Genomic DNA, 26,255 nt, shown 5'->3' on the forward strand with positions numbered 1-26,255 from the left:
CTTAAGTATTGTACAGTTGAAAGTAATAAACATCATGATATGATAGCAATAAATAATCATTTAATTCCCTGAAACTATCCAAGATAGGACAAGATCTTCAGTTTGTGAAGGTTGCCCGAATGGCAAATAACTAAATTGTCAAGTCTAAGATACTGCGCGATACATTCTGGACTGTGGGTTGCACAAAAATTTCAAACTGTACACATGGATTAATATTGGTACTTTTAGCAGAGAAGTTATATTTACACAAGTTATGGGCTTGTGTTTCTTTCTCTCAGGTCTGGAGAGAAAAACCTGGAATTGCTGATATAGGGACCCGAGGTTCCTAGTCCAGGTGATTTTTAGAATTGTTTCTTCCTACTTCAGGCAAAGGTTGACATGGACTCTCGTCAAGTGAAATGCAACCCAGAAACACCAAAGTTACTCCACCAGGAGTAGGTATTTTACACAGTGCTGGTCAGAAGGAAGGAAGGGTTGAATATAATGACCAGTGCATCTGAAGAAAGGAGCAGCTGAGAGAAAAGTAAAGCACTCATGATGGATCCTTCAACAGATCCACAAGATGTCAGCAACAACCAAGCGCCCAAAATGCAAATTAAAATTATGTAAATTAACATTCCTCATCTTTATTCCACTAAATTGACCCAACTACTGCCATTCACTTACATTGTTTTTGTTCCCAATGTATTTCTCCACAGCCATATCCATTGAGATGTTACCACTATATATTGCTACTTGTTTTTTTCCAGTTACCAGAAGAAGTGAAACTTACAGGCTGTAACAATCAGGCTGATCGGCTCTTTCTGGGCAATTGTTCTCGTTCTGGAAAAATGGGCAAAACAAATGTAGTCATCCCGACTGTCAGTTAACTGCACATTTGAAAAGTAAAGGTCTCCGTTAAGTCCTTGGGATGCTCTGCTGTTCTGTTGGATGCGTTGTATCTCTGAAAAACAAAACAGACTATCATTATAGTCTAATCTTTACTAAACCGATTGATTTCGCAACTAAATCTTACTAACAATCAGTTAATGACTTGAAACATTAATCCTGTTTCACTCTCCACAATTGTTGTCTAGCCAGCTACATGTTTCCAGAACTTCCTGCTTTTATTAAAGATTTTTAAGCATCTGTCATATTTTGCCTTTGGATTGATAATTAATAATTCCAACTCATTTAAGATTCATTCAAATGACTGATTCCATAAATAATGTAGGCCGTGAATGTCAACAGAAATTAATTAAAAACTCATAACTCTTCCCCTTTACCTTTTTTTCATGCAATTATTCTCATAGGTGTAGCAAAGCACATTTTAATACGTTATTTATTTAGTGAAAGGAATTTAAGAAAGGGAGCACTAGGCTAAATAGTCAATTTCCCATTGGTGTGCCAACTCTTTCGGCAATGCACATAAACCACAATGAACAATCACAGGGGTTTTACAAATGGAAAAAATGAGATTCACATCATTTGTTTGATATTTGCAGTAGACAGGAACACCAAAAAAGGTAAATAATCAATGTATATTTTTAATGAAAGATAAAATTGCACTAAGCAACTACCTCTCCTAATTGCTGTCAATTCTTCAGAGAATTTCATCATGGAGGTAATTTTAATATTGTATTACAAAATGCAAACACATGCTGTTTGAATAGCAAACTTTGCTCAGCAGAAACTTTGAAATTGATCGACATAATAATTTATTAAACCTTCAAAATGATAATTGCATCTTGAGACATAACATGATGCTGACACCTGCCGATGACCTCTCTCAAGTTAACATGCTTGTAGGTTTACTATTGTCACATGTACACAGAAAAGCGTTGTTGCATGATATCCAAACAGATCAGACGTCCCATACATTAATACACGCAAGTTTAACTAAAGTACAATAGATATAGCAAAGCGGAAGATACAGAATGCAGAATATAGTTCTCAGCATCGTAGCGCATCAGCTCCATGAACAAAGTCTAATGTCTACAATGTGGGGAAAGTGAATTGGATGTATCATAGCTTATTGGGACCGTTCAGGAGCCTGATAACTGAGGGGAGGAAGCTGTTCCCAAGTCTGGTGCTGCACACTTTCAAGGGAACAGGGAGAAGGAGGAATGATTGGGGTGGGACAATCTTTGATTATGTTGGCCTCTTTTCCAAGGCAGTCTGAAGTGTAGGTGGAGTCTGGTCTCTGTGATGGCATGTGTTACATCAACAGAGCAGCTCCCAAACCAAGCTGTAATGGAACCCGACAATAAGCTTTCTATGATGCATCTGTTGAACTTTGTAAGAGTCATATCCTAAATGTCCTCAGTCTTCTCAGGAAGTAGAGGGATCGGTGTGCCTTCATAGCTGTTGCATTAATATGGTTGGTTGACGAGAGATCGTTGATAATTCAGTAAACCTCATTATAACGGACAAGATGAACTTTAATACACAAAAGGACACAAAGTGCTGGAGTAACTCACAAGGTACATGGATAGGTTTGGAGGGATATGGGCCAAAAGCAGGCTGGTGGGACTAGTGTAGATGGGAGATGTTGGTCGGAGTGGGCAAGTTGGGCCATGCCAGATTAGCGGGGGGGAGGCCTCCTCAAATGGAATGGACTGTGTGGTGGGTGAAGGAAGGTCCGGCCGGGGCTGGAAGTGGCCATTAGAAAGGGGTTGGTAAAAAAGAGGGTTTACCGTATTAACGCCAACTAACTTGAAGTTGTCAACCATTGCCACTTTGGCAACTTTAATGCTGATTGGGGCATGTAGTCCACCATGTTTCTTGAAGTCGATAACTAGCTCCTTTGACTTGCTGACATTGAGAGAGAGGTTATTGTCCTGACACCATGTTACTAAGTAGGCAGTGGAGGCCAATTCACTGGATGTATTCAAGAGGGAGTTAGATATGGCTCATCGGGCTAATGGAATCGAGGGAAATGGTGAGAAAGCAGAAACGGGGTACTGATTTTGGATGATCAGGCATAATCATATTGAATGGCGGTGCTGGCTCGAAGGGCCGAATGGCCTACTCCTGCACCCATTTTCTATGTTTCCATGTTTCTATGTTTCCTCCATCTCCTTCGTGTATTCTATCTAATCATTTTTCATGAGTCGGCCCACTACAGTGGTGTTGTCTGCAAACTAGTAGATAGAGTTAGAGCTAATTTGGGCTGCATAGTCAAGAGTGTGTAGGGAGTGTAGTAGAAGATTGAGAATTTCAGACCCCATACTAAATGGCAAGGGCTATTGCTGCAGAAAGGTTTTATACAGTTTCATGTCATGCTGCTTGAATAGCAGAATGTCAGGCTATCAAACTATGAACGGCCTTGACATTAGAAAAGATTTAAAATCATCCAGGAACATTCAAAACTATAAAAAGCAATAAAACAACTTTAAAAAAGTACATAATTAAAGAAAATGAAGATTATAGAATTACTTTTTAAAGGATAAAAATGTTTATTTAGTTTAAAGATGCAGCATGAAAACAGGCCCTTCAGTCTATGCCAACCATCAATCCATTCACATTAGATTTATGTCATGCACTCCCCACACACTTGGGGCAGTTTTACAGAGATCAATTAACCTACAAACCCACACATCTTTGGGATATGGGAGGAAACCAGAGCATCCGAGGGTCACAGGGAGAACATGCAAACTGCACACAGACAGCATCCAAAGTTTGGCTTGGTCTCTGGTACTGTGAGGCTGCAGGTCTACCAGCTGCGCTACTGTGCTCCACTGAGTTAATTAGAACAAATCAAACATAACAAGTCAATCCTCATCAAAATTGGAGAGCAGTTAGAAAAACAGTTAGGGAGCACCATACAATTTCAGTACCTCTCTTTGCACTCATCCTGAATTTGGTGGCACTTCCACATGGAAATAACAGCAGTTCAGTATAGGAACTGCTCTCAATTCCCAGTAACTTCACAATTTGCTGAGTGAGGCAGCTGTCCACACAAAGCACAGAGTGTGTAGCAGTGGGGGCTGTCTGATAGATATTTCCATATATTCATGACTCTTTCATTTTACCTTTAAATCATGTTAATTTCCACTTATGCCCTCATAATTCACTTCAAATTATTAACCTGACTTTACCCTATATCTACATTGTAATATTTTACTTGCTTCAGAAGAGTAATATGATTTTATAATGACGTGAGAACGATTGCAAAATGGAAAGCAATTAGACTTCAGCCTTTTCCTTTTACGTGGCTTTTATTTTATTCATGACATCCGCAAAAATTTCACATGGGCAAGAATGCCCAATTGGCCAAAATTTTTTTTAAATATAATTGCCAGATGGTAAGCAGATAGAATTTAACAATTTAGTTGAGCAACCGGTTATAGAATCTGTTATCATTAAATAAGAGACTGTACTTACTGCTGGTCATCCAATAAATATTTAATGGTGGTGGCCCATTGGGAGGGTTACATGGTAACACCACAGACTCCCCTTCCTCCACCTTAATGGGTTTCATGCTCTCCTTAGGGAATCTGGGGATAGCTGTGAAAACAAATTATTATTCAATGTTATTTGTCATGAAATATAATTTTAAAAATGCACATTTCGTATACCAAATATAGAATATGAGAGGAAACAGACACAGAACTCAGCATGAGGCACAAGGCAAAGGTAATGAAAAACAAAATATGCACCTGAATAGAAATCAATGGCGAACTGTTCAACTTACAGATTCACATTCTTCTACACATTAATGTTATAGCTCGCTGCATCCAGATACATAGTTAAGGCACAGTTTGATGCCGCAATAGAAATTGTTGGGTAGCCAATAATTTCTTGTTCGTTGTAATTAAGAGGATCTATTTGTAATGTTCTTTAAGTTGAAAAGCTACAAAGATTTTGTTCAAATTATCCTTTTTCAATTTTTTTGTATATTGCCATCTGAAAAGCAGCAGCATATTTTAGAAAGCTGTTCTGGATAATTTGATTTGATTTGCAAATGTTCTATTTCTGTGTGCACACCCCTTTCTTCTAGTCACTGCATGTTAAAAATTTGTAAATGAATAATTCAGGTTTACTGTTGATGGAAGTCATTAAAAAAACTTGTATGTTTCCTTTGTAACCTTTGAATACATCCACAACGTGTACTTATAAAGTAATCACATTCTTGAGGTCCTACGGCACTTCACATAGGCAGAAGGAGAAGTGCGATGCCAGGGAAATACAAAGAGGTTGACACTTAAACAAACTGTTACAATGCAGCACCACAACTTGCAATTATACAGTGCTTTTAATGTTAAAATGCTTTTCACAATGGAGAACATCAAACCAAATCTGAAAGTAAGCTGCATAACAAGGTGTTTGATTGAAAAAAGATTCTTACTAGAGGAAGGAGAGGTATACAGATAATGGAAAAGATAATCACAAAATGCTGGAGTAACTCAGTGAGACAGGCATCATCTCTGGATAGAGTAATGGGTGATGTTTGGTTTGAGACACTTCTTCAGACTGTTAAAAATGCCATAGATGTGGAATGGAGTGACATATAGCTACCTATAACGAAACAGCATGGTCCTTAAAGAATATTTTTTCTAAGATTAAGCGCAAATGCAAAATACAAAGACAAATAAAAGAGTCCTAAATTCTACAAGACAGTGAAAGAAAAATACAGTGCAAAAATATAAGTTTTGGTATTGCTGAAGTTAAGAGGGGAAACAAATTTATCAGTTCCAAATAGTTGACGTAATTTTTCACTGCACAAGCATAAAGCAGCAAATAGTATTGAAACTTAAAAGAGCTGAGAATGCCGTAACAGCAGGTTCATTCTCAACACTTTTACTTCTTTGTTGCTTGTTAAATCCTGCCCAGGCACATGTTTCTTTCTTTTCAAGAGTTTTCTGAAAAATAATGGTTCACAGAGATTCCAATCCATGTCCCAGTGGGTGAGAGACAATAGGATATGATTCCCTCTAAATCTTTCACCATTCAAACTAATTCACACTTAAATACACAACACTAATGTGGGAATGGAAGAAAATTATCCTGCTAAGGTTAGAATTAAGCTTGTCATTAAGTAGGGGAGAAAGGTATTTACTCCTGCAAACATGAAGTACTTGTTATTGTTACTATTGACCGGAAATGGAAATGCATTTAATTTTCCATTATCATTTTAACAAACAAATAGATATTAACTAATTACAAAGATCAAAATTTGGCAGGAAAAATCCCAATTAAAAATACACTGATGAAGATTACAGAAATATTCAGTATATCGGAATTAGTTTAGTTTAGTTTAGAGGTGCAGCGCAGAAACAGGCCGTTCTGTCCACTGAGTCCATGCCAATGCGTGATCCCCACACACTAACATTAGCCTATGCACACTAGGGATAATTTACGATTTTACCAAGCAAATTAACCTACAAACCTGTACGTATTTGGAGTGTGGGAAGATAACCTACACGGAGGTAGAAACATTACCTAGCGTGGACAAGTAGATGCTCTGTTTAGAGCAAAATTTAGCAGAAACAAATATATTTCGCACCGCAGTTCATCTCAATTATACTTCTTGTTCTGAAATTAGTACATTGCTAATTGGGATATATATAATTGCCACACCAAAAACAGCAGTATATCTGAAAACTCAAATTTCATCCAGCTGCTGACATTTAGAGGCAAATGGGCAAACCCACTACTTAATCACTAAAGCCACCAACGTGTAACATTCCCAGCAAATGGTAAATTCTGATCACTACCACAGGGCTACACGAGGCAGTGCAAGGAGGGAAGGGAGCACGTCCCAGATCTTGGAGACGCAGAAGGATCACATCACCTGCAAGAAGAATGTTTCCCTGTTTGTATGAGGGGTTGGGGTGAGGGGTGAGGTGAGGGGAGACCCTTGTGGCACCAAGCAGTCAACATTGGCAGGTGGCTGTGAGAGAGGTCTGCACCACACAGGTCACTAGTGTGACCTGGCGTTGAAAATAAAAGCTTCGTAAAATTGATCAGATCCAAGTTCTTGCACCTATGGACTTCTTCATTGTATCTTCTAAATGAACTACTAACTTTCCTTCTGATTTTCTATTTACACGTACCCTTTCAATGCTGACATGGTAAGTTTTCCATCCGACATAAAGGTTTTTGGAGACACAAGGAATTGCAGATGCTGGAAGTTTGAACAAGCCAAAACGCTGGAGGAACTCAGCAGATCGGGCAGCATCTGTAGAGGGAATGGACAGGCACGGCTTTGGGCCAAGACACTTCTTCAGCCCAATTAGTCTGAAGAAGAGTCCCAACCCAAAATGTTACCTATCCATTCCCTCGACAGATGCATGCCTGACCTGCTGAGACCTTCCGGCATTTTCTGTTTAGATCTTTCTGAATCTCTAGAAGTGGGCAGTTGAAGCTGAAGTATCTCATCAGAGGATATTTTCCCATAATTAGAAATCCACATTGATAGTTTTTCCTTGTTGGTCGAGGTAATCATTATAGTTCTTTCATCCGTGTATGCCATGGAAAAGACTGCAATAGCACACACTTATGGCTGGCTCTCTCAAGAGAGACTGGGTTTCTAAGTTTTGGTCATAGTTATTTTCATGGAATTATGGGATAGCACGCATTTTGCTTTCAAGGTGTGACATTGGGAAGAAGACACAAGGGAGAAAGGCGATTTAAAATTTTAAATTGTACTTGGGCATGTGCTCTCTGCCCTTTGCATAAACCAAAAATACTCTAAGTTAAAAATAAAGGCAAGTTAAATTTATCTCGAAAAGTACAATCAGATTCATCTGGAAAACTGGTGCAATAGGATTTAACTTGGAATATCTCTGTGTTAAATGCACAATTTACCTCTGGTGGAGAGCTAACACTGACAGGATGAACCAAATGGCCTCCTTCTGTGCTGTAAACACTTTATGATTCTATGCTATAAGTGCAATTAGATATTATTACAACTCCCTCCAATCTACTGGTTAAAGAGGATAAAAACATTCAGAATGGAACAAAAGCTCAAAAGTTTGCCTTTGACATCAACAGCTCAGTATAATAATATTTATCCATGAACATTTAATTGCCAAATCAACGCGCTCAGTCACCCTCAAATTAAATACATAATGTTGTGCCCTGAATGGTGTTATCTAACACTGAACACTTCGTGCTGATAAACATATTCAGGAATAAATTGAAATGTGCTTCAACTTCATGTAGAGCAGAAAATATTGCCCAGCATTTACTTCACAGCATTATATTTCCACACTCTTATTCGTCAATGAAAATCTCAAATATTAAATGCTGGTTTGGGTGAAATCCAAATCAAGATTTTCTATTTGTGATCAGTTCTAGAAAAAAAATTGTTACCCATGTTGCCCTGCGGAATTTCTTTTTGAGTTCTGGCAGTCATAAAATCATTTAAATCCAAAAATGTTTAGGGCTTTGTTTAATCTCTGACTCGCAATTCCATTTTGGTGAATTGCCAATCACCTTTACCAGCAAGCGGGGATCAGCTACTTCAAGCACTGCAGGGAGAAGTTGAATTGATAGGACAAGTCACTTTGGAGCGTGTATATCGAACAGATAATCGTACCATCAGCAGAGGGCTGGGGAAACACAATCACCATCTGCTTCCTTGGACAGGAATGGAGTGATCGCAGGAAGCCAAGACAGAATTTTAAACAAAGCAGAATATTTGCTATCATTTGATTAATGAAGAATATAATGTGATCATTTTTTTCTGAATTCTCACAAATTAAAACATCAGTGGATCTACCCTTACAAATATCCTTTACAATTCATGGAATCCTAGGAAGATACTGCATAGAAGGTGATTCAGTCCATTGTGCTTGCATTTGCTTTTTGGCTCACGTCTCCATCACTGACTAGTCCTTTACATTGACAGAAACAGTGAACCATAAAAATACAAATTTGGATACATTTTGAGTGCTGTGGTGATGATTTCAGTTATAATTAAATACCGTTGCCTTACACCAAATGGCCTTTAAATGAATTTAGTAGTTTAAATGAATAGGATTAATTTTATTATACTGATCAATGATTTATGATATTGTTTACCTTTTCGTACAAAAATACATGTATCGATAAGAGCAAGTCAATATATTACTTCATACACTACTCGGATTCATTCACAATAAAGAACAGCAGGTCACACAAGTAAATGCCTGTGGTAGACCGGAGCAATGATGCCAACTAGAACACTACACACAGGCCAAGAAGGAGTTTGCTTTGACACGCTTACATTAACACACAAACCTCCCTCATTATAGGTTCGGTTGTAACTTTAACAGGCTGCTGGTTGTCTGCTGGCACAAATTGTAGTGCCATCAACAGAAAAACAATTCAATATTTGGCCCTGAACATTCCCAGATGGTTTGCTGGATATTCTATTGATATACAACAGTACTTTACTCAGGCCTGTCAGATGCTCAGCGTGACATTTCAAGTGGAACTCAGATCACATCGTACTTGGGAATTGCAAAAATGAAAAGATAAACATGGAAATTACAAGAAAATTACATGCATTTTCTTGTTATGCATACTTACACTTTAGCTTTTTAGCTTATTTTAGTTTCAGAGATATAACGTGGAAACAGGCCCTTCGACCCACCCAGTCCGCACTGAACACTAGGGACAATTTTACATCTAAACATTTATACCATGCCAATTAACCTACAAAGTTACGTCTTCGGCGTGTGGGTGGAAACCAGAGATCTCAGAGAAAACTCACGCAGGTCACGGGGAGATCGTACAAACTCCATACGGATAAGCACCCGGAGTCAGGATCGAACCTGGGTCTCTAACGATGTAAGGCAGTTAGTAGCTCTACCGCTTCGCCACAGTGCCTCCCAAATGTCTGTATTAAAACTGATAACTTGAATCTAAATTTCCTGGTTTCAATGTAATTAAATGCAACAGTGGTGTTGAACTAGTTTTTTCAAGATTAATAGATAACTCACCAAGACCCTCTGCCATTCATATACACTGCTCCAACATGTAAAAGATAAGCTCACATCAATCTCCCAGATTCAACCAACCTGTTATCAAACGTCGGTGCATCTAAATTCTTTTGAGAAAATCCTATCCATTGTCCTCCTACATGTTTAGAAAGAATATGTTGCTTCCATCGTCTTTCAATGGGCTACATCTTTGTTTAACATGACAATGAAGATGTAAGGACGGATGAAAGATTCCAAGAATGATGGAACCATTGCATCTCCCTTGTTCTTTCCACCATTATTTTACAACAGTGTTAACTCTTTATAGGCCAAGCGGCTTCGCAAGAATATTGGCAGACAGTTTTGTTATCCATATCAGCATGGACATGAGAGTCATCCTGTATACATTTAATGCAAGTATCTTTCTACTTCCACAAACACATTAAACATTGATAGAACATAGTAGAGCACTGGAATAGGCCCTTCAGCCCACAATGTCTGTGTTGAACATAATGCCTCTCAACAACACTGCAGCACCACTTTTACCAGGGCTACAACAGTTCAATAAAATGGCTTACCACCTATATTTGAAGGGCATTTTGGCCATGGTCATATTTTCCTATCACATAGGATGTTGTCATTTGACCCTTTAAGAATATAACAACTCTTTGAGCATTTTTCCACAAATGTTACCAGTGAACTCTTTTCCTACATTCCCATCATCTCCCCTCCCACCTTCCCCAGATAGACACTTGGAGCAACTTGCAGTAGCCAATTAACCACCCAGTCTACATGACTTTGGGATGTGGGACCTGTTTTTGCGTGGAACAGCAATAGTAAGCACATACAAGCTGTACAGACTATCCTTATGATTAATACACAGGTCATCATTGTTAATTTTTATTCAACAAGTATTTCGCACATTAGCTCTAAGTTGTTCCAAGTTCTTTGCTTATTCCATTTGGAATAAACAAAGAACTTGTAACATCTCAGAGCTAGTCCTGAGATGCTGCAAGATCATAGCATCTCATAACATGGGGAGATGCTGTGATATCTCCCTATGTCTGTGCTGAAGATATGGGGAGCTTTCATATGCCATGATATACCATGGGGATAACTCTGCTTCCCGAGTCCAGAAATTCTAGTCTGAGATCAGCAAACCCAAAGCTTGGAAATTACTCCAGTGTGCAATTATACCCATGTATTTTAAGCATTTAAAGCATGTAGGTATTCTTGTGCTTCTCCAGCTGGGACTATCATATGTGTCATTTCTTTGAAGTCAAAGTACATTGATGTGGCACATTGGTTTGTCTGTCATTAACAGTGGCTGGGAAGCATAGCTACCTGTCAGGTAAACTGCTGAGTACTTTGTGCATAGACACAAAATGCTGAAGTAACTCAACGGGACAGGTGGAATCTCTGGAGAGAAGGAATGGGGGACGTTTTGGGTCGAGACCCTTCTTCAGACTGATGTCAGGAGAGTGGGTGGTACAGAGATAAAATGTAGTCGGACACACTAAGACTGATCGAAGAACTGGGAAGGGGGAGGGGATGGAGAGAGAGGGAAAGCAAGGGCCACAAAGTTAGAGAAGTCAATGTTCATACCGCTGGGGTGTAAGCTACCCAAGCGAAATATAAGGTGCTGTTCTTCCAATTTGCACTGGGCCTCGCTGACAATGGAGGAGGCCCAGGACAGAAAGATCAGTGTGGGAATGGGGGAAGGAGTTAAAGTGTTTAGCAACCAGCACTTTCTACTTTGTGCAGATGGGCAAAAGGCTGAAATGGACATGAAGATCCCAAGGGTGGAGGTCTGTGCTGTTCAACTCTCTGACTGATTCCACAACAAACTATGACCTTACTTCACAGGTTCTGATGCTTGATGTGCTATTTTGGAGCTGCTTTGCTCCTCAAAACTCCCCATAGATTTCCTGCTAGTCTTGGAAAAAATGTTGCAGAAAGCATATATGCATCCTTGATGCTAATTCACAAGTCATAGCTTCAAGTCCATTAATCAAAGCCAAACATTGAAATCTAGAAGTACTTACTTGCAGTGCTGAAAACAATTTCCTCAGATACTGCTGTCCCCAGTTCATTGCTAGCATAACAATGATATTTTCCCTGAAAAGTGTTCAAATTGCCATTGTTGTTTTTCATCACAAATGACCCCGAGTTTATAGTTGTATTCATTCTGGGGTCCTGTGATGGATCATATTCTTTGCCATCCTTGGTCCACCGAAAACTAGAATACAAAGGAGGGAAGTTTTATTATAATATCTTATATATACCATGTCTTCTTGAATCACAAATCCATTCCAATATCAGACCAGAATGATCTCACAGCAAATATACAGAGCGATGTTAAAATGCCTCAAGCTGATCCGACTTCACCAAGCTGAAAAGGGCAACGGTTTACTGTAAATAATGTCACTCCCGAAAACCACTACTCAGTTTATTTCCACTGAAAAATAATGTGAGATCAAATCACATAAAACAAATTCAGCAAAGAATAAAGATAAAAAATATGTACAATGTTATACAATCCCTGCACACAATATATGGGTCAACAATAATTGAACCTTATCTACTGATCCTTATCAACAATAATTTCCCATTTTTGGTGACTGTCATAAAACGCGCCATTTTAATGATATTTTTCAAAAGACTGCTGGATATCCAAATAGACTCCATTTATGCCTCCCATTTGTCCATCCTTTATTACATTCTGAGAAACTTGCAAATATTTATTAAACACAATTTCCCTTTAATAAAATCATGCCAACTCTTTGCATCAATTATTAATTTCTGACATCTACAATTACAATTGTAATAATCTCAATATTTTCCTGGATTTCCCAACTGACCAGGTCTTTGAGGCCAAGATAAGACTCAATATTTGAAGCATTTGAAGAAAGCTACAAGGTGCCGCTGGAAACGTGACGATACTTTGTGTACTGCCTCAGAAAATATCTACTTTTTTACATTATAGTCATTGCACACCTTTACTTATGTATGGGGATCATGACAGAAGCCTCCTCCTAGCGATCCCCGGAAACGACGACACGATGCACTCTATGACGCGTCGGACGACCAATTCTGTCAACATGTTGGACGACGACAGAAGCCAACAGCGGGCTATACATCGTCTGACACACAGCAAACTTATGTATGATTTGTGCTTATGTATAGTATTATTTTACTAGATTGTGTGCAAACCAAAGCATTTCACTGCATCAAGGTACATGTGAGAATAAAGTAACCGTTCCCCAGTTTCTTCCCCGCAACTCTCCTGCATGGATTAGATACATTTATGGTTTTACAATCTGATTTGATCTTTCCAGAACATACAGGATTATGGAAGTTCACAAGACACCCATCCACATTAGCTACTTTTAATTAACATTTAGCCATTCAGATCCGGGAGATTGTTCTGCCTTTTGTCTCATTCATTCATTCATTCATTCATTCATTCATTCATTCATTCATTCATTCATTGTCTATCATCTATGCTCCAGTTTCAGGTTCTTCCCTCTTCTTTTGTCCCCAGATGTTCAACTATTATTGTGGTGTTTTCAGTCAAGCCAGAAACAAAATATTTGTTCAAAGACTTTGCTATTTCATTCACTTCCATCTCATCCTTTAAAGGAATCAGTGTTTACCTTTCTTGCTAAGTATTTGTTGAATCCACTTGAAGACAGGAAAATGGGGTTAAGAGGGAGAGATGGATCAGCCATGATTGAATGGCAGGGTGGATTTAATGGGCCGAATGGCCTAATTCTGCTCCTATTACTTATTACATATCTGATTTATTTTTACTGGCTAGATTACTGTCAATCCATTTTCACCTTTTTCTTCAATAATCCTTTACTGGTTTCAAAACTTTTCTAATTGACAATATTGTATGTTTTTTTTCTGAATTTGATACCATGTTTGATTTCCTTAGTTACACATTGGATAAATCTTGCTTCTCCTAAAATCTGTGTACCTTAATGCAATATATATTGAGAACAATGCAAAGACTCTAAATACCCGTCACTGCTTATAACATCCTATGGCAACTGATGCTTAGGTTTGGATATCAATATTAATTCATCCACCTTGTGAGCTTAAAGGATAGCACTGGTGAAGCAAGGTGTCAGTACTAGCTTCAGGCAGGACTCTGGCCCTTGCACATTGGTCTTCCATCTGACTGTGAGGATTTGCTGAATTGTACTGCTCTGATGTGCTTTTAATCTTTATTAGATGCCGGCCTATGATTTATTTGAGTATTCATTGACATCAACATGATCCTTTGCACAAGATAAATATGAATCCAAAAGGCAAGTATAAACCACAATAATTTGAGTTTGGAGTTGATCACCCTTTGTCTGATATTCCACCCCCCTACCCCCCTACCCCCTCACCCTACCCCCACCAAGACCTTATCATCATGGATAACTCAAATAGGGTTGATGGACTCAAGAGTGTAATACTCTCACATTCATCGGCACAGCACGAGCTTCCATTCCATCTCAAGGCTGCAATCTTAGCCAAGGTATCTCAGTAAATTGCAGCCTTGTTGTGGTGGGGAGGCCTGAATCTTTCAAATGCAATACCTTCTGCAACAAACCTTCAGCGTCATCCATAGCAGTCAATTCAAAGGAGATGAACCAGGTGAATAGATATTATAAGCACCATTTTGTTCGGTAGGTGATCAATGCTTCCTCCGGCAACAGTATTACATGGCACAAATGGCAATACTTACTGGGGTGCTGGATTTCCTCTGGCTTCACACTTGATAATGAAATCATCAGTCGGATACACAACATGCCTCTTGGGCGACTGCTCCGTTATAGTAGGAGGCTGCTGAACTGGAAAAAAAATATTTTAAAGTAAAACATGAATTAGATTGAAGTGAAGAGGTGAAGTACAATTCAAAATCAATTAATCATTCACACTAACAGCCGTAATTCTTCTCTTAAAGGCTTATGAGAGCTAAATTCTGATTAATTATGAGAAAAAATTATGAGAAAAATTGAAGCATTTGAGGTCAAGATGTAGAAGCTGTTCACAAAGATGAAACACTGTAATGAGGTCTGTGTAATGAATACTTTTAATAATCCATTTCTGAGAGTTACCACTTCCAGTTGTATGAAAATAATTTGAAAGATCTGCTGGTGATATTATGATTACTATATTTCTCAGAACTATTCACTGCCATGCATGCAGAATTTAAATTCCTCCTTTTCATTTGGGTTCATTTTTAATATCGAGGATTCCCACAGAGAAGTTTCACGGAAACATGTCATTTTGGTGTCTGCTCATCCAGAAAATACTCGCAGCACACTGAGATAAATATAAGCACTTGATAGAAGTTGACAAGAGCATAAAGAACATGACACTTGTTTCAAAGGAAATGCAAAAATGAGGACAAGGCCATTTGACCCTTCGAGCTGTTCTACTATTGAAAACGATCACAGCTGATCATTCAAATTCAGTTGCATGTTTCTGCTTTCTCCCCATATTCCTTAATCCTTCTCACCTCAAGAACAATACTTAACATCTTCTAGGATATATTTTATGATTTAGCTTCAACAATTATCTGTGGTAGGGAATTATATAGATTCACTGCTCCGTGGAGAAACTAATTCTTCTTTTCAATCTTAAATGGCTTAACTCTTATCATTACAATGTGATGCTACATCTTGGACTCCACACCATCATGTTGTAGGTTTCTAGAACCCCCCCCACCCCCCCACCTTCAAAACTCTGGTGAATCAATATATGATTTTGTAACCTGCACTGTCAAGGTTTAACCACCAGACAATTATATGAAGAAAGCCATTTGGTGGATTGTAAGCCACCAATTTGGCATTCCAGAGCGATCATTATATATTTTAGATATTTAGAAATCATTAGGTTTCAGTAGATATTTAGAGACCATCTTTCTCTGGAATGTCAGAGGTTGAGGAGGGAGTTAATAGAAGTATATAAAATTATGCAAAGAATAGACAGGGTACACAATCAGAACCTTTTCCCTAGAGTGGACATGGCAAACACTAGAGGGCACAACTATTAGGTGAGAGGGGGAAAGTTGAATGGAGATGTGCGAAGCAGGTTTTTTTCACACTGAGGGTAGTGGGGGTCTGGATGGCATTGCCAGGCGCAATGGTGGCGGCAGATACGAGACTGGCATTGAAGAGGCTTTATATGGGCACATGGAAGTGCAAGGAAGAGAGTGATATGGATCATGTGCAAGCAGATGATATCAGTTTGTCTTGGCATCATGATCAACACAAACATTGTGGGCCGAAGGGCCCGTTCCAGTGCTGCACTGTTCTATGTTCTATTTTTAAAATATATTATTTTTCTTTGAAGATAGGCACAAAATGCTGGAGTAACTCAACGGGTCAGACAGCATCTCTGGAGAAAAGGAACACACGATGTTTCGGGTCGAGACCTATTTGCCGATTTTTGGCTCCACACTTATGTCGTTATCGGAAAAAATAATTTACATCTCCTGCCCTCAACTTTTGGATAACATTTACCATCTCGTTGGTGGACTAAAATGCTGGAGAAACTCAGCGGGTGAAGCAGCATCTATGGAGCGAAGGATTAGGTGACATTTCTGGCCGAGATCATCTCGTTGTACATTCCAGGCATGAGGCATTAGCGGTAACACCAACATTTAGTTTACTTTTATCCATTCCCTCAATAATTTGTTTATAATATATAAGATTGCTTCCGTTTGTTGACTTTCAGGTTAAAATGCCCTAGTTCCGCCAATTACTGCTCATAATTTGGACTCCAGATGTGGAGTTCCTAATCGCACTTCTCTGTACCTCAGTCAACAAATGATTGTCTTATGTGTAGAACTCATATTCTGTTTTTAAATCGAAGATAAACACAAAGTGCTGAAGTAACTCAGCGGGACTGGCAGCATCTCTGGAGAGAAGGTTGACTTTTCGTGTCGAGACCCTTCTTTGGGCTTGAAACGTCACCCATTCTTCTCTCCAGAGATGTTGCCTGTCCCACTTAGTTACTCCAGCATAACAATTGTCTCATGCCTGGATACATTATTCTAGCTACTGTCTAACTTGCACACTATGAAGATTTTTTTTTACTACTTTGGATTTACCTGAAAATTTGCCGCAGATGGCAAAACTAAATGTGCTCTGCAATCGTGCCTACATTCATAATTCATTTGCAGAGAACAAAGTGCTAGACAACTCAGCGGGTCAGGCAATATCTCCGGAGGACATGGACAGGCGACGTTTCAAGTTGGGACCCTTCTTCAGATCCCTCGCCCGCCAATTCCTCCATAGATGCAGCTTGACCTGCTAAATTACTCCAGCACTTTATCATTCCAGCGAAATTACTCCACTTTATTACTCCACTAAATTACTCCAGCACCTGCCAAATTATTCCAGCACTTTATTTACTATGCAAAATTCTCGCATCTGCATTCATTGTGTCTCCAAATTTAATTTCATTGACTAAAATAGAACTCAGTGATTTGGAAGTAATTTGTTTTCCATTACTGTCACTTGTCTTGACACTGTTTATTCCAGATAACAAACAAATAATTTCAAACATTATGTTCTGCTCTTGCAATTTATACCCACATTATAAATTAGACAGCAACCTCCATTAACAGTTTCAATAATATAATTATAAGACGATACTGTGCTTCAACACAGTATATCATTAGGCAAATTTAAGCTGCCTTTGTGATAATATTTTGTCAGCTTGAGTAAAAATGCTGCAAGGAGGCTGGTCAAAAAAATACAAGTATTAGCAGGAACAACAGACTTAAGAAAGGACAAAGCTCTGCCCATTTGGCTCAGTAGTCAGAAGGAGAGAGCACTGATCATTTCAGACCTAGCTGCCAGAGTGTGTGGTCAGAAGCGAGTTAGGTGTCGGTGAATATGGCTGTACATTCATATCTATACCTCACTTGTCCCACAATATCAATGTGCGAATAGCTTCACCCATCACCTCATCCTTGCCTCCTCTCTTCACCATGACCCTACACTCAAACTTTCTCGATCTTTAGCTTCAGCGTGGAAACAGGCCCTTCGGCCCACTGAGTCCATGCCGACCATCGATATTCCACTTACACAGTTCTATGTTATCTCATTTTCACATCGAATCGAGTCAAGAATTCCAGCTTCACGGGCTCCATTTGCTGACTGTGGGAAACACCCAGCTTGGATTCCAGCACCCTGCAGTTGGCTTATAAATGTCAATTGGACCATTATAGATCTCATCGCATCAGGAGATCGGCCATCCACAGCCTCCAGCCGAAAAAAAGTGCCCCAACCCCATACTGCAATTTCTTAACCAAGGTCCACAAACAGTATTGACCTGGTAAACTGATTATTTTTGCCTAAACTTGCTCCACCAAACTTATCTCTTCATACCTTGACCCTATTCTATCACCCCTTGTGTCGTTTCTTACCACATTCATCTGAGCTATCGCTCGTGCCCTCAACCATCTTGACACCGTATGTTTGCTAGTTGTAAGTTTCATCCTTGGTGTTCCCCACTTTCTCTCTCTAATCATACTCGGGTCTCTGACGCTGTAGGGCAGTAACTCTACCGCGGTGCCACTGTGCCGCCTGATATCCTATCACTGCCCACAGGACACGTAGAACTCTCAGCAAGATGGCCCTTCCAAATGCGGTCAGGCACAAGCAGACCACGGGTAACTATGCCACGAAAAAGGTTTGAACTGGCAAGATGGGGGGCAATAATTTCACACTATGCAGGTTTCACAATGCCACCTGCCTATTGTGAGGTGGGTATAAAACTCGGGAAAACAACAGATTCAAATTACATATTAGCAAAATGTCAGCTCAACTTAAATTCTCAAATTTTCAACACTGATTCATTGCAGCTCTTCCAAATAAAATGCTATATTGCTGCATTTACGTGCTGGTCAGGCTGATTGCATGAAATAAAGCAAGCTATAACCCTAAAATCATCTCCAGTCATGCACATTGAAGAATACTGTGATGAAATTTCATGCCTGCACAGACATAAGTGATTGGGAGACAGATAGGAGATTCATCAAATTGAGGGATTCTAGCCTTCATGGATTCTATCGTGCAGAAATAGTCGAAGAGGAACCACCAGATTTGCACAATTGGGCAGCTGTTTAACTGGAAAAAGGCTGTCATTTTGCTCGGTTCGATGGGAAGATAACTGGTAATTGCAGCTTCTTGCCATAAAAATGAAGTCAGCACATTTTGTTAGATAAATGCGCTGCTGTAAATTTTAAAGTGAAATTTAGTTATTTTGTTATCTCTCTGTTCATAATTGCTTTGAATTTTGCTGAGCAGATGACGATGCTCCAAAAATGCTCTCATACACCCGAACTCTGAGCAGACCACTTGACAAACTTCCTACAGGGAAGAAGCCATCATTTTACTATTGGTGGACACCGGAAAATTTCACAGAATGCTCTTGTTTCAGATTATCCAGGAGACTGCAACCTAGTCAGGAGACCACCTCATTTTCAATGTTCCCACAAGGTCTAATGTATTGTTTCAGGGATGCAACTTCAAAACAAGAGTTTTAGACTTTAGAGATAAGTGTGGAAACAGACCCCTCGGCCCACCGAGTCCATGCTGACCAGCGATCTCCCTCGTACACCAGCACTATCCTACACACTCGGGACAATTTACAAATTACAGAATCCAAATTGACCTATAAACCTGTACGTCTTGGGAGTGTGGGAGGAAATTCCACGGAGCACCTGGAGAAACCCCTGGAGCACTGATGGCGGCATGGAGGTAGATATCAGCGGTAGAGTTGCTGCATTGCAGTGCCTTAGTCTCAGGTTCAATCCCGACTACGAGTGCTGTCTGTACAGAGTTGGTACGTTCTCCCCGTGAGTTTGCTCTGAGATCTTTGGTTTCATCCCACACTCCAAAGACGTACAAGTCTGTAGGTTATTTGGCGTGATATGAGTGTAAATTGTCCCTAGTGTGTGTAGTTTAGTGTTAATCTACCATAGATAGATGGTGTGAGGGTGACAGACTGTTTCCACATATTATCTGCCGTCTGAGAACAGGGTTTGTGGAGTGGGGTCTTTGTGAGAATCTTGAGCAATTTGATTAGCCTGCAGTATGGTTAGACACATGTGCAGGAAGGAACTGCAGATGCTGATTTACACTGAAAATAGACACAAAATGCTGGAGTAACTCAGCAGGTCAGGCAGCAGGTCTGGAGAAAAGGAATAGGTGGTGTTTCGGGTTGAAGCCCTTTTTCAGACTGAGAATCAGGAGAGAGGGAAATTGGAGGTACCAAATGTACTGATGACCAAGGATAGATGGAGCCCACAGTAGTCCATTGTTGCCTGGCACCTCATCCACACCCATGACCATGTGAAAGCGGTGAAAGGTCTGTCCATGTGCTGCATATGCTATGTATCCTATAAAATCCAATGTAATTTATACCGTAGCCATGACAGCAGCTCTGCAAACAGGTCAAGGACTGTTACCATTGGTTTGGAAAATCTTAGCCTTCAGAAAGCTGGAAATTGGAGGATGGCTCCCAGAATTTATGTGAGGGTATGCTCCCAGAACTTAAACACTACTTCCCTCTCTCTATCTGGATACCCAGCCATTCTGCCTTCACTCTCAGCTCATACAGTGCCCATAGTGAGGCCACCTCATAATTGGATTCCTTAGGCTAAGGGAGACCAAGGAAAATAAAATCATCCAGAGAGTAGCTGCAATCTGGAATACACGACCGGAGTTGGTGGTGGAGGCAGATAAACTCACAATTTAAAATATATCTCGATAAAAACTTAAATCGCAAAGACATAGAAGTCGGTGGAACAAGTGTTGGCAAACGGAATTGGCACAGATGGTTGCCATAGAACTGGCGAGCCGAAGGGCCTATTCCTTGGCTGTATGAGTCTATGACATATTGTGAGAACAAATCAAAGGAATATTCAGGAAGGATCCAAAGTTTCTATGCTAAAGAGCAGAATGTTTCGAGTTGGGACCCTTCTTCAGATGAGCATCTTAAGAAGGGTGCCAATCCTAAACGTCGTGTCCATTCCCCTCCACAGATGCTGCCTAACCCACTGAGTTCCTTCAGCAGTTTCTTCTTTACTCAATTCCAGCATCTGCAGCCTCTTGTATTTGGCATGTATCATGGCCAGGAATACCAGCTTAAATTTCCTGAACAGTAAAATGATTTCCTTTCCCCCATAACAAATCAATTTTATTCAATCACGTTGCACTTAAAAACATTGCTAAGTTATCCAATATCTCAGCAAATGTTCTACCCCTTGCCATCCAACTGTCTACTGTTATTTCCTGAACTTTTTAGCAGCTGAATCAGAAGAAACTTCATGAAATACTTATGAAAAGATCAGTGTAATTGTAATTCATCAATTGGGATTGCAAAATAGAATGGGAAAGCTCGATAACAATGCACTGTGACAAACATTGAAACATGCAACAATTAAGGGGCCAATTCTATCGTTGTTAGTTCATCCAGCAGATCGTGCGTAACTACAGCACAACTGAGTCATAATCCCAGACCCAACAAAATATTTGTTAATTTCACTGGAGTTTTGTTTTTATATTTTTTCAGATAAAGAATCATAGGATCATTGGACAGTGAGAACAAATCACAAGTATATTTCCCAATATTATTTTCCAAATGTTTTCCAATGTCCTACTTGCTATTTGCTGGTGTGCCTACTGGCTGGTATACCCACCAGCATGGGGACAGCGTTCTAGCTGCTGATTACATTAATAAACTATTTCATTAAGGCACCTCTGATTTATTTGCCAATCACTTAAATCTATATTTTATCCCCCTTGTCATGCAAAAGACTGAAGATCCAATTTATTTAGTCCACCACATCCATTATGATTCTGAACGTCAAATAATTTATGCACCTGCCATACCTTACCACGTTCACGAGTTTAACCACAAAAATAATCTCGCAGCTTTGAGAGTTATTCTAGTCAATTGCCTCTTCCAAATCACTAAAGTTTTCACATGCTTTCCAAATGTGTGGAGCCCAGAACTGAACACAATCGAGCCAGGGTCAAATTTATTATTCATAAAGATATAGCAACTTAATGTAAGGTTAACTAAGTTGATAATAAAGCAAAAGAGATCTTGAACTCCATAGTTAAAAATGCAAAGCCTTGGAGCTTTTGTGCTTTATTAAAGTCTTGTTGAGCATTTAGACTTTAGATTTTAGAGATACAGAATGGCAACAGACCCTTCAGCCCACCAAGTTTGTGCCGACCAGAGATAACCCCGTCCGTACACAAGCACTATCCTACACACTAGGGACACTTTACAATTAACAAAATCCAATTAACATACAACCCGTATGTCTTTTGAGTGTGGGAAGAAACCAGAGCACCCAGAGAAAACCCATGCGGTCTCGGGGAGAACGTGCAAACTCCGTACAGACAGCACCTGTAGTCTGGAGCCAAAACAAGATCTCTGGTGCTGTGAGGCGGCCGCTCCACCAGATGCACTACTGCCTTCTTGCATCATTTTTTACATCTCTATCAACCTCAATTCTATTTAGTGCTGTCTTGCCTCATTATTCGTACAAAACCATTTTACATTCACCTCACACACAGTTACTTTGAATTTTAGCTGCCATTATTTCAGGTCCATCATCTTGATGTTTCCACTTTTTTATTCTCACAAAATTGCATTTGAAATTGCCACTTGGATGTTTTATTCTCAATTATTGTATGACAGCAAATTCTGGATGATTTTATTTGAAATTCCAGCTTTGAATGATGTAATATAATAGTGTCACTATATTTCTAAGCTTAAGTAGATTACTTCATCAAACAGAGCAACATATTTCAATCCTGGATGAATTTTCATTGTGTGTTTTGCAATCAGCATTACAAAAATGCCGAGTGTCAATCATCTGGCGTGAAGGTCATACATTTGCATCCGTTAATGTGACATATTTCTGATGTTTGGCATTCACAGAAGTAAACACAACTCTCCAATGTTGATTAGTGAGAGTACAGGACCCTCAGAGATTTTACATCACAAAGAAATGCAAAAACACGACTGCCTTTGGCATCTAATTTATCTGACAGGTATTCCTATACTTCAGCTTGGTTTCTTCCAAGCTTCTACACTGCATCATTAATAACCTTGCTGACCTATTCCAAGGATTACATCAGTCAATGTTGACAGGAGTCAATGTTGACAGAAGAATTCTATCTGACTCAAAATCTTCGCTGAGCATTTTCTATGAAGCAAATTGTCTCATCAGCTGTTTAAAACAGTAGACTTATTGGTTTAAGTTATTTACTATTTATTTTGAAAAATATTGTCAGTCATAGCTAAAGATAGTTGCTTATCTATGCCGGGCACAATGAGTGCTGGAATTGTCTTCTAGTAATCCACAGCTCTCACCTTCTAAAATTAAGGACTTTAAAAAGTGCCAAAACTCATTGTGCCACCAATGTTGTCAAAAAGATCGAAGATTGTGGTTATATAATGTCACATTGCAGTTGCAAGAGTTTAAAAAGGTAAGAGGGAATAAAGACGAATTGAAATACCATGCCATTGATCTCTTCGGAAGGAAACAAGTTAGAAGTGGCGACATTGCAATGGATTGTAAATTCAAACTACTGAGGCTCAGAAAAGAAAGAGTTATTGGGAGATCGAAGTGCAAGAGATTCGAGGTGAGAGGGCAATCCATCATCAGATAAACATTTTATTGCAATGTACAACCTCAATATTCAGTGCCTTTGAATTAAAAATCAATAATCTGCGCATTACTTTAGATGCAGTGTGTTCATATTTGGATGTGAATAACCGGTTCAGCTGAATTCTTACTATTTAGGTAATCGAAGGACTTTATGCTTTTTGGTCTAATATATTAGACAAAGTTTAGTTTACTATTGTCACGTGTACCGAGGTACAGTGAAGAGCTTTTTGGTGCGAGCTATCCAGTCAGCGAAAAGACTACACATGATTACTGCAAGAAAGAATTTAATTGTTCAGTTGTTGCTATAAACTGCATACCAAACACTCTTGACTTGTTGCCTGGGTTTCAGCAACTAAGTTACAGAGAAAGGTTGAACAAGTTAGGGCTTTATTCTTTGGAGCGCAGAAGGTTAAGGGGGGACTTGATAGAGGTTTTTAAAATGATGAGAGGGATAGACAGAGTTGACGTGGAAAAGCTTTTCCCACTGAGAGTAGGGAAGATTCAAACAAGGGGACATGACTTGAGAATTAAGGGACTGAAGTTTAGGGGTAACATGAGGGGGAACTTCTTTACTCAGAGAGTGGTAGCTGTGTGGAATGAGCTTCCAGTGAAGGTGGTGGAGGCAGGTTCGTTTTTATCATTTAAAAATAAATTGGATAGTTATATGGATGGGAAAGAAATGGAGGGTTATGGTCTGAGCGCAGGTATATGGGACTAGGGGAGATTATGTGTTCGGCACGGACTAGAGGGGTCGAGATGGCCTGTTTCCGTGCTGTAATTGTTATATGGTTATATGGTTATATGACTTGATTAATCTGAAACAGTGATTCATTATTTTTCTGCTGCCTATAAATAAAAGGTGAGCATATTGTGCAGAAATGTTATGACAAAATTATTGTGAATAAAAGTTCATAAAGAAAATGGATTATACGTCGAGCTTCAACCCATGAACAGATAACTGATTGCAAAGTACTCCATGTAATGGACTGAAAGAAACAGTCAAAATGCTTTAATTCCAACAGGTTAACTTACTTATTTCATGAATGAAAGCTTTATATCCAAGGAAAGCAAAGGGAAAATGAAAACAACAATTATTACATGCTCCATATTCTCCAGTCAGTTCTTTATTATGTCTAAGCTTTGAGTATGAAAACTAGTCGATGCAAAAAGACAACTGATTACTTGCAGGTTATATGCAAATGTAAAAATAACGCTAACTTATACTTGTAGATCGTAAAAGACGTATTTATTGTCTCAAATGGTGTTTGTTTAGCCATGCAGAAACGATACCATTTCAATTTGATGACATAAAGTGGTACAATGTTTGGATTGTCGCATTTAAGTGTATCATTTTCAAGAACAAATTATTTCAAAAATGCGTAGGAAAGAACAGCAGATGGCGGTTTAAATCGAAGGTAGACACAAAATGCTGGAGTAACTCAGCAGGACAGGCAGCATCTCTGGAGAGGAATGGGTGACGTTTCGTGTCGAGACCCTTCTTCAGACTGTTATCAGGAGAGTGGGCGGGACAGAGATAGAATGTAGTCGGAGACAGTAAGACTGGTGGGAGAACTGGGAAGGGGGAGGGGATGGAGAGAGAGAGGGAAAGCAAGGGTTATATGAAGTTAGAGAAGTCAATGTTCACACTGCTGGGGTGAATGCTACCCAAGTGAAATATGAGGTGCTGTTCCTCTAATTTGCGCTCGGCCTCACTCTGACAATGGAGGAGGCCGAGGACAGAAAGGTCAGATTGGGAAAGGGAAGGGGAGTTATAGTGCTGAGCAACCGACAGATCAGGGAGGTTAAGGCGGTGGTGTTCGGAGAAACGATCGCCGAGCCTGCACTTGGTCTCATCGATATACAGGAGTTGACACCTGGAACAGCAGATACAGTAGATGAGGTTGGAGGAGGTGCAAGTGAACCTCTGCCTCACCTGAAAAGACTGTTGGGGTCCTTGGATGGAGTCGAGGTGGGAGGTAAAGGGACAGGTGTTGCATCCCCTGTAATTGCAGGGGAAAATACCTGGGGAGGGGGTGGTTTGGGTGGGAAGCGATGAGTTGACCTTCAATGAGGGGATCAATGAGGGGATCTTATTGAAACATATAAGATTATTAAGGGTTTGGACACGATAGAGGCAGAAAACATGTTCCCATCGTTGGGGGAGTCCAGAACCAGGGGCCACAATTTAAGAATAAGGGATAAGCCATTTAGAACGGAGATGAGGAAAAACTTTTTCACACAGAGACTTGTGAGCCTGTGGAATTCTCTGCCTCAGAAGGCAGTGGAGGCCTGTTATCTGGATTGTTTCAAGAGAGAGTTAGATAGAGCTCTTAAAGATGGCGGAGTCAGGGGATATGTGGAAAGGGCAGAAACGGGGTACTGATTGTGGATGATCAGCCATGATCACATTCAATGGCGGTGCTGGCTCGAAGAGCTGAATGGCCTACTGCACCTATTGTCTATTGACCAGGGTATTGCGGAGGGAATGGTTTCTGCGGAAAGCAGAAAGAAGAGGAGATGGGAAGATGTGGCCAATAGTGGGATCCCGTTGGAGGTGGCGAAAATGTTGGAGGATTATATGCTGTATGCGATGGCTGATGGGGTGAAAGGTGAGGACAAGTGGGACTCTGTCATTTTTACGAATGGGGGGAGGGGGAGCA

At 39.7% G+C, this 26,255-nt stretch overlaps 1 protein-coding gene across 6 annotated transcripts in view; it reads right to left on the bottom strand.

Moving 5' to 3' along the window:
- The window catches only part of chl1 (cell adhesion molecule L1 like), a 649,066-nt gene that overhangs the window by 375,241 nt on the left and 247,570 nt on the right, over positions 1-26,255 (bottom strand). For 5 of the 6 annotated variants that reach the window (XM_033036736.1, XM_033036738.1, XM_033036737.1 and 2 more), the window contains exons 5-9: positions 24,628-24,645; positions 14,632-14,737; positions 11,936-12,129; positions 4,366-4,488; positions 773-943 (exon numbers count right to left, since the gene is read on the bottom strand). In XM_033036736.1, the coding sequence (XP_032892627.1) occupies positions 773-943; positions 4,366-4,488; positions 11,936-12,129; positions 14,632-14,737; positions 24,628-24,645 (612 nt within the window). The remainder of the gene's footprint in view (positions 1-772; positions 944-4,365; positions 4,489-11,935; positions 12,130-14,631; positions 14,738-24,627; positions 24,646-26,255) is intronic. The other variant, XM_033036735.1, reaches the window with a different exon arrangement.

This window comes from Amblyraja radiata, chromosome 18 (genome assembly GCF_010909765.2).
Source record: "Amblyraja radiata isolate CabotCenter1 chromosome 18, sAmbRad1.1.pri, whole genome shotgun sequence".
Lineage (NCBI taxonomy): Eukaryota > Metazoa > Chordata > Chondrichthyes > Rajiformes > Rajidae > Amblyraja > Amblyraja radiata.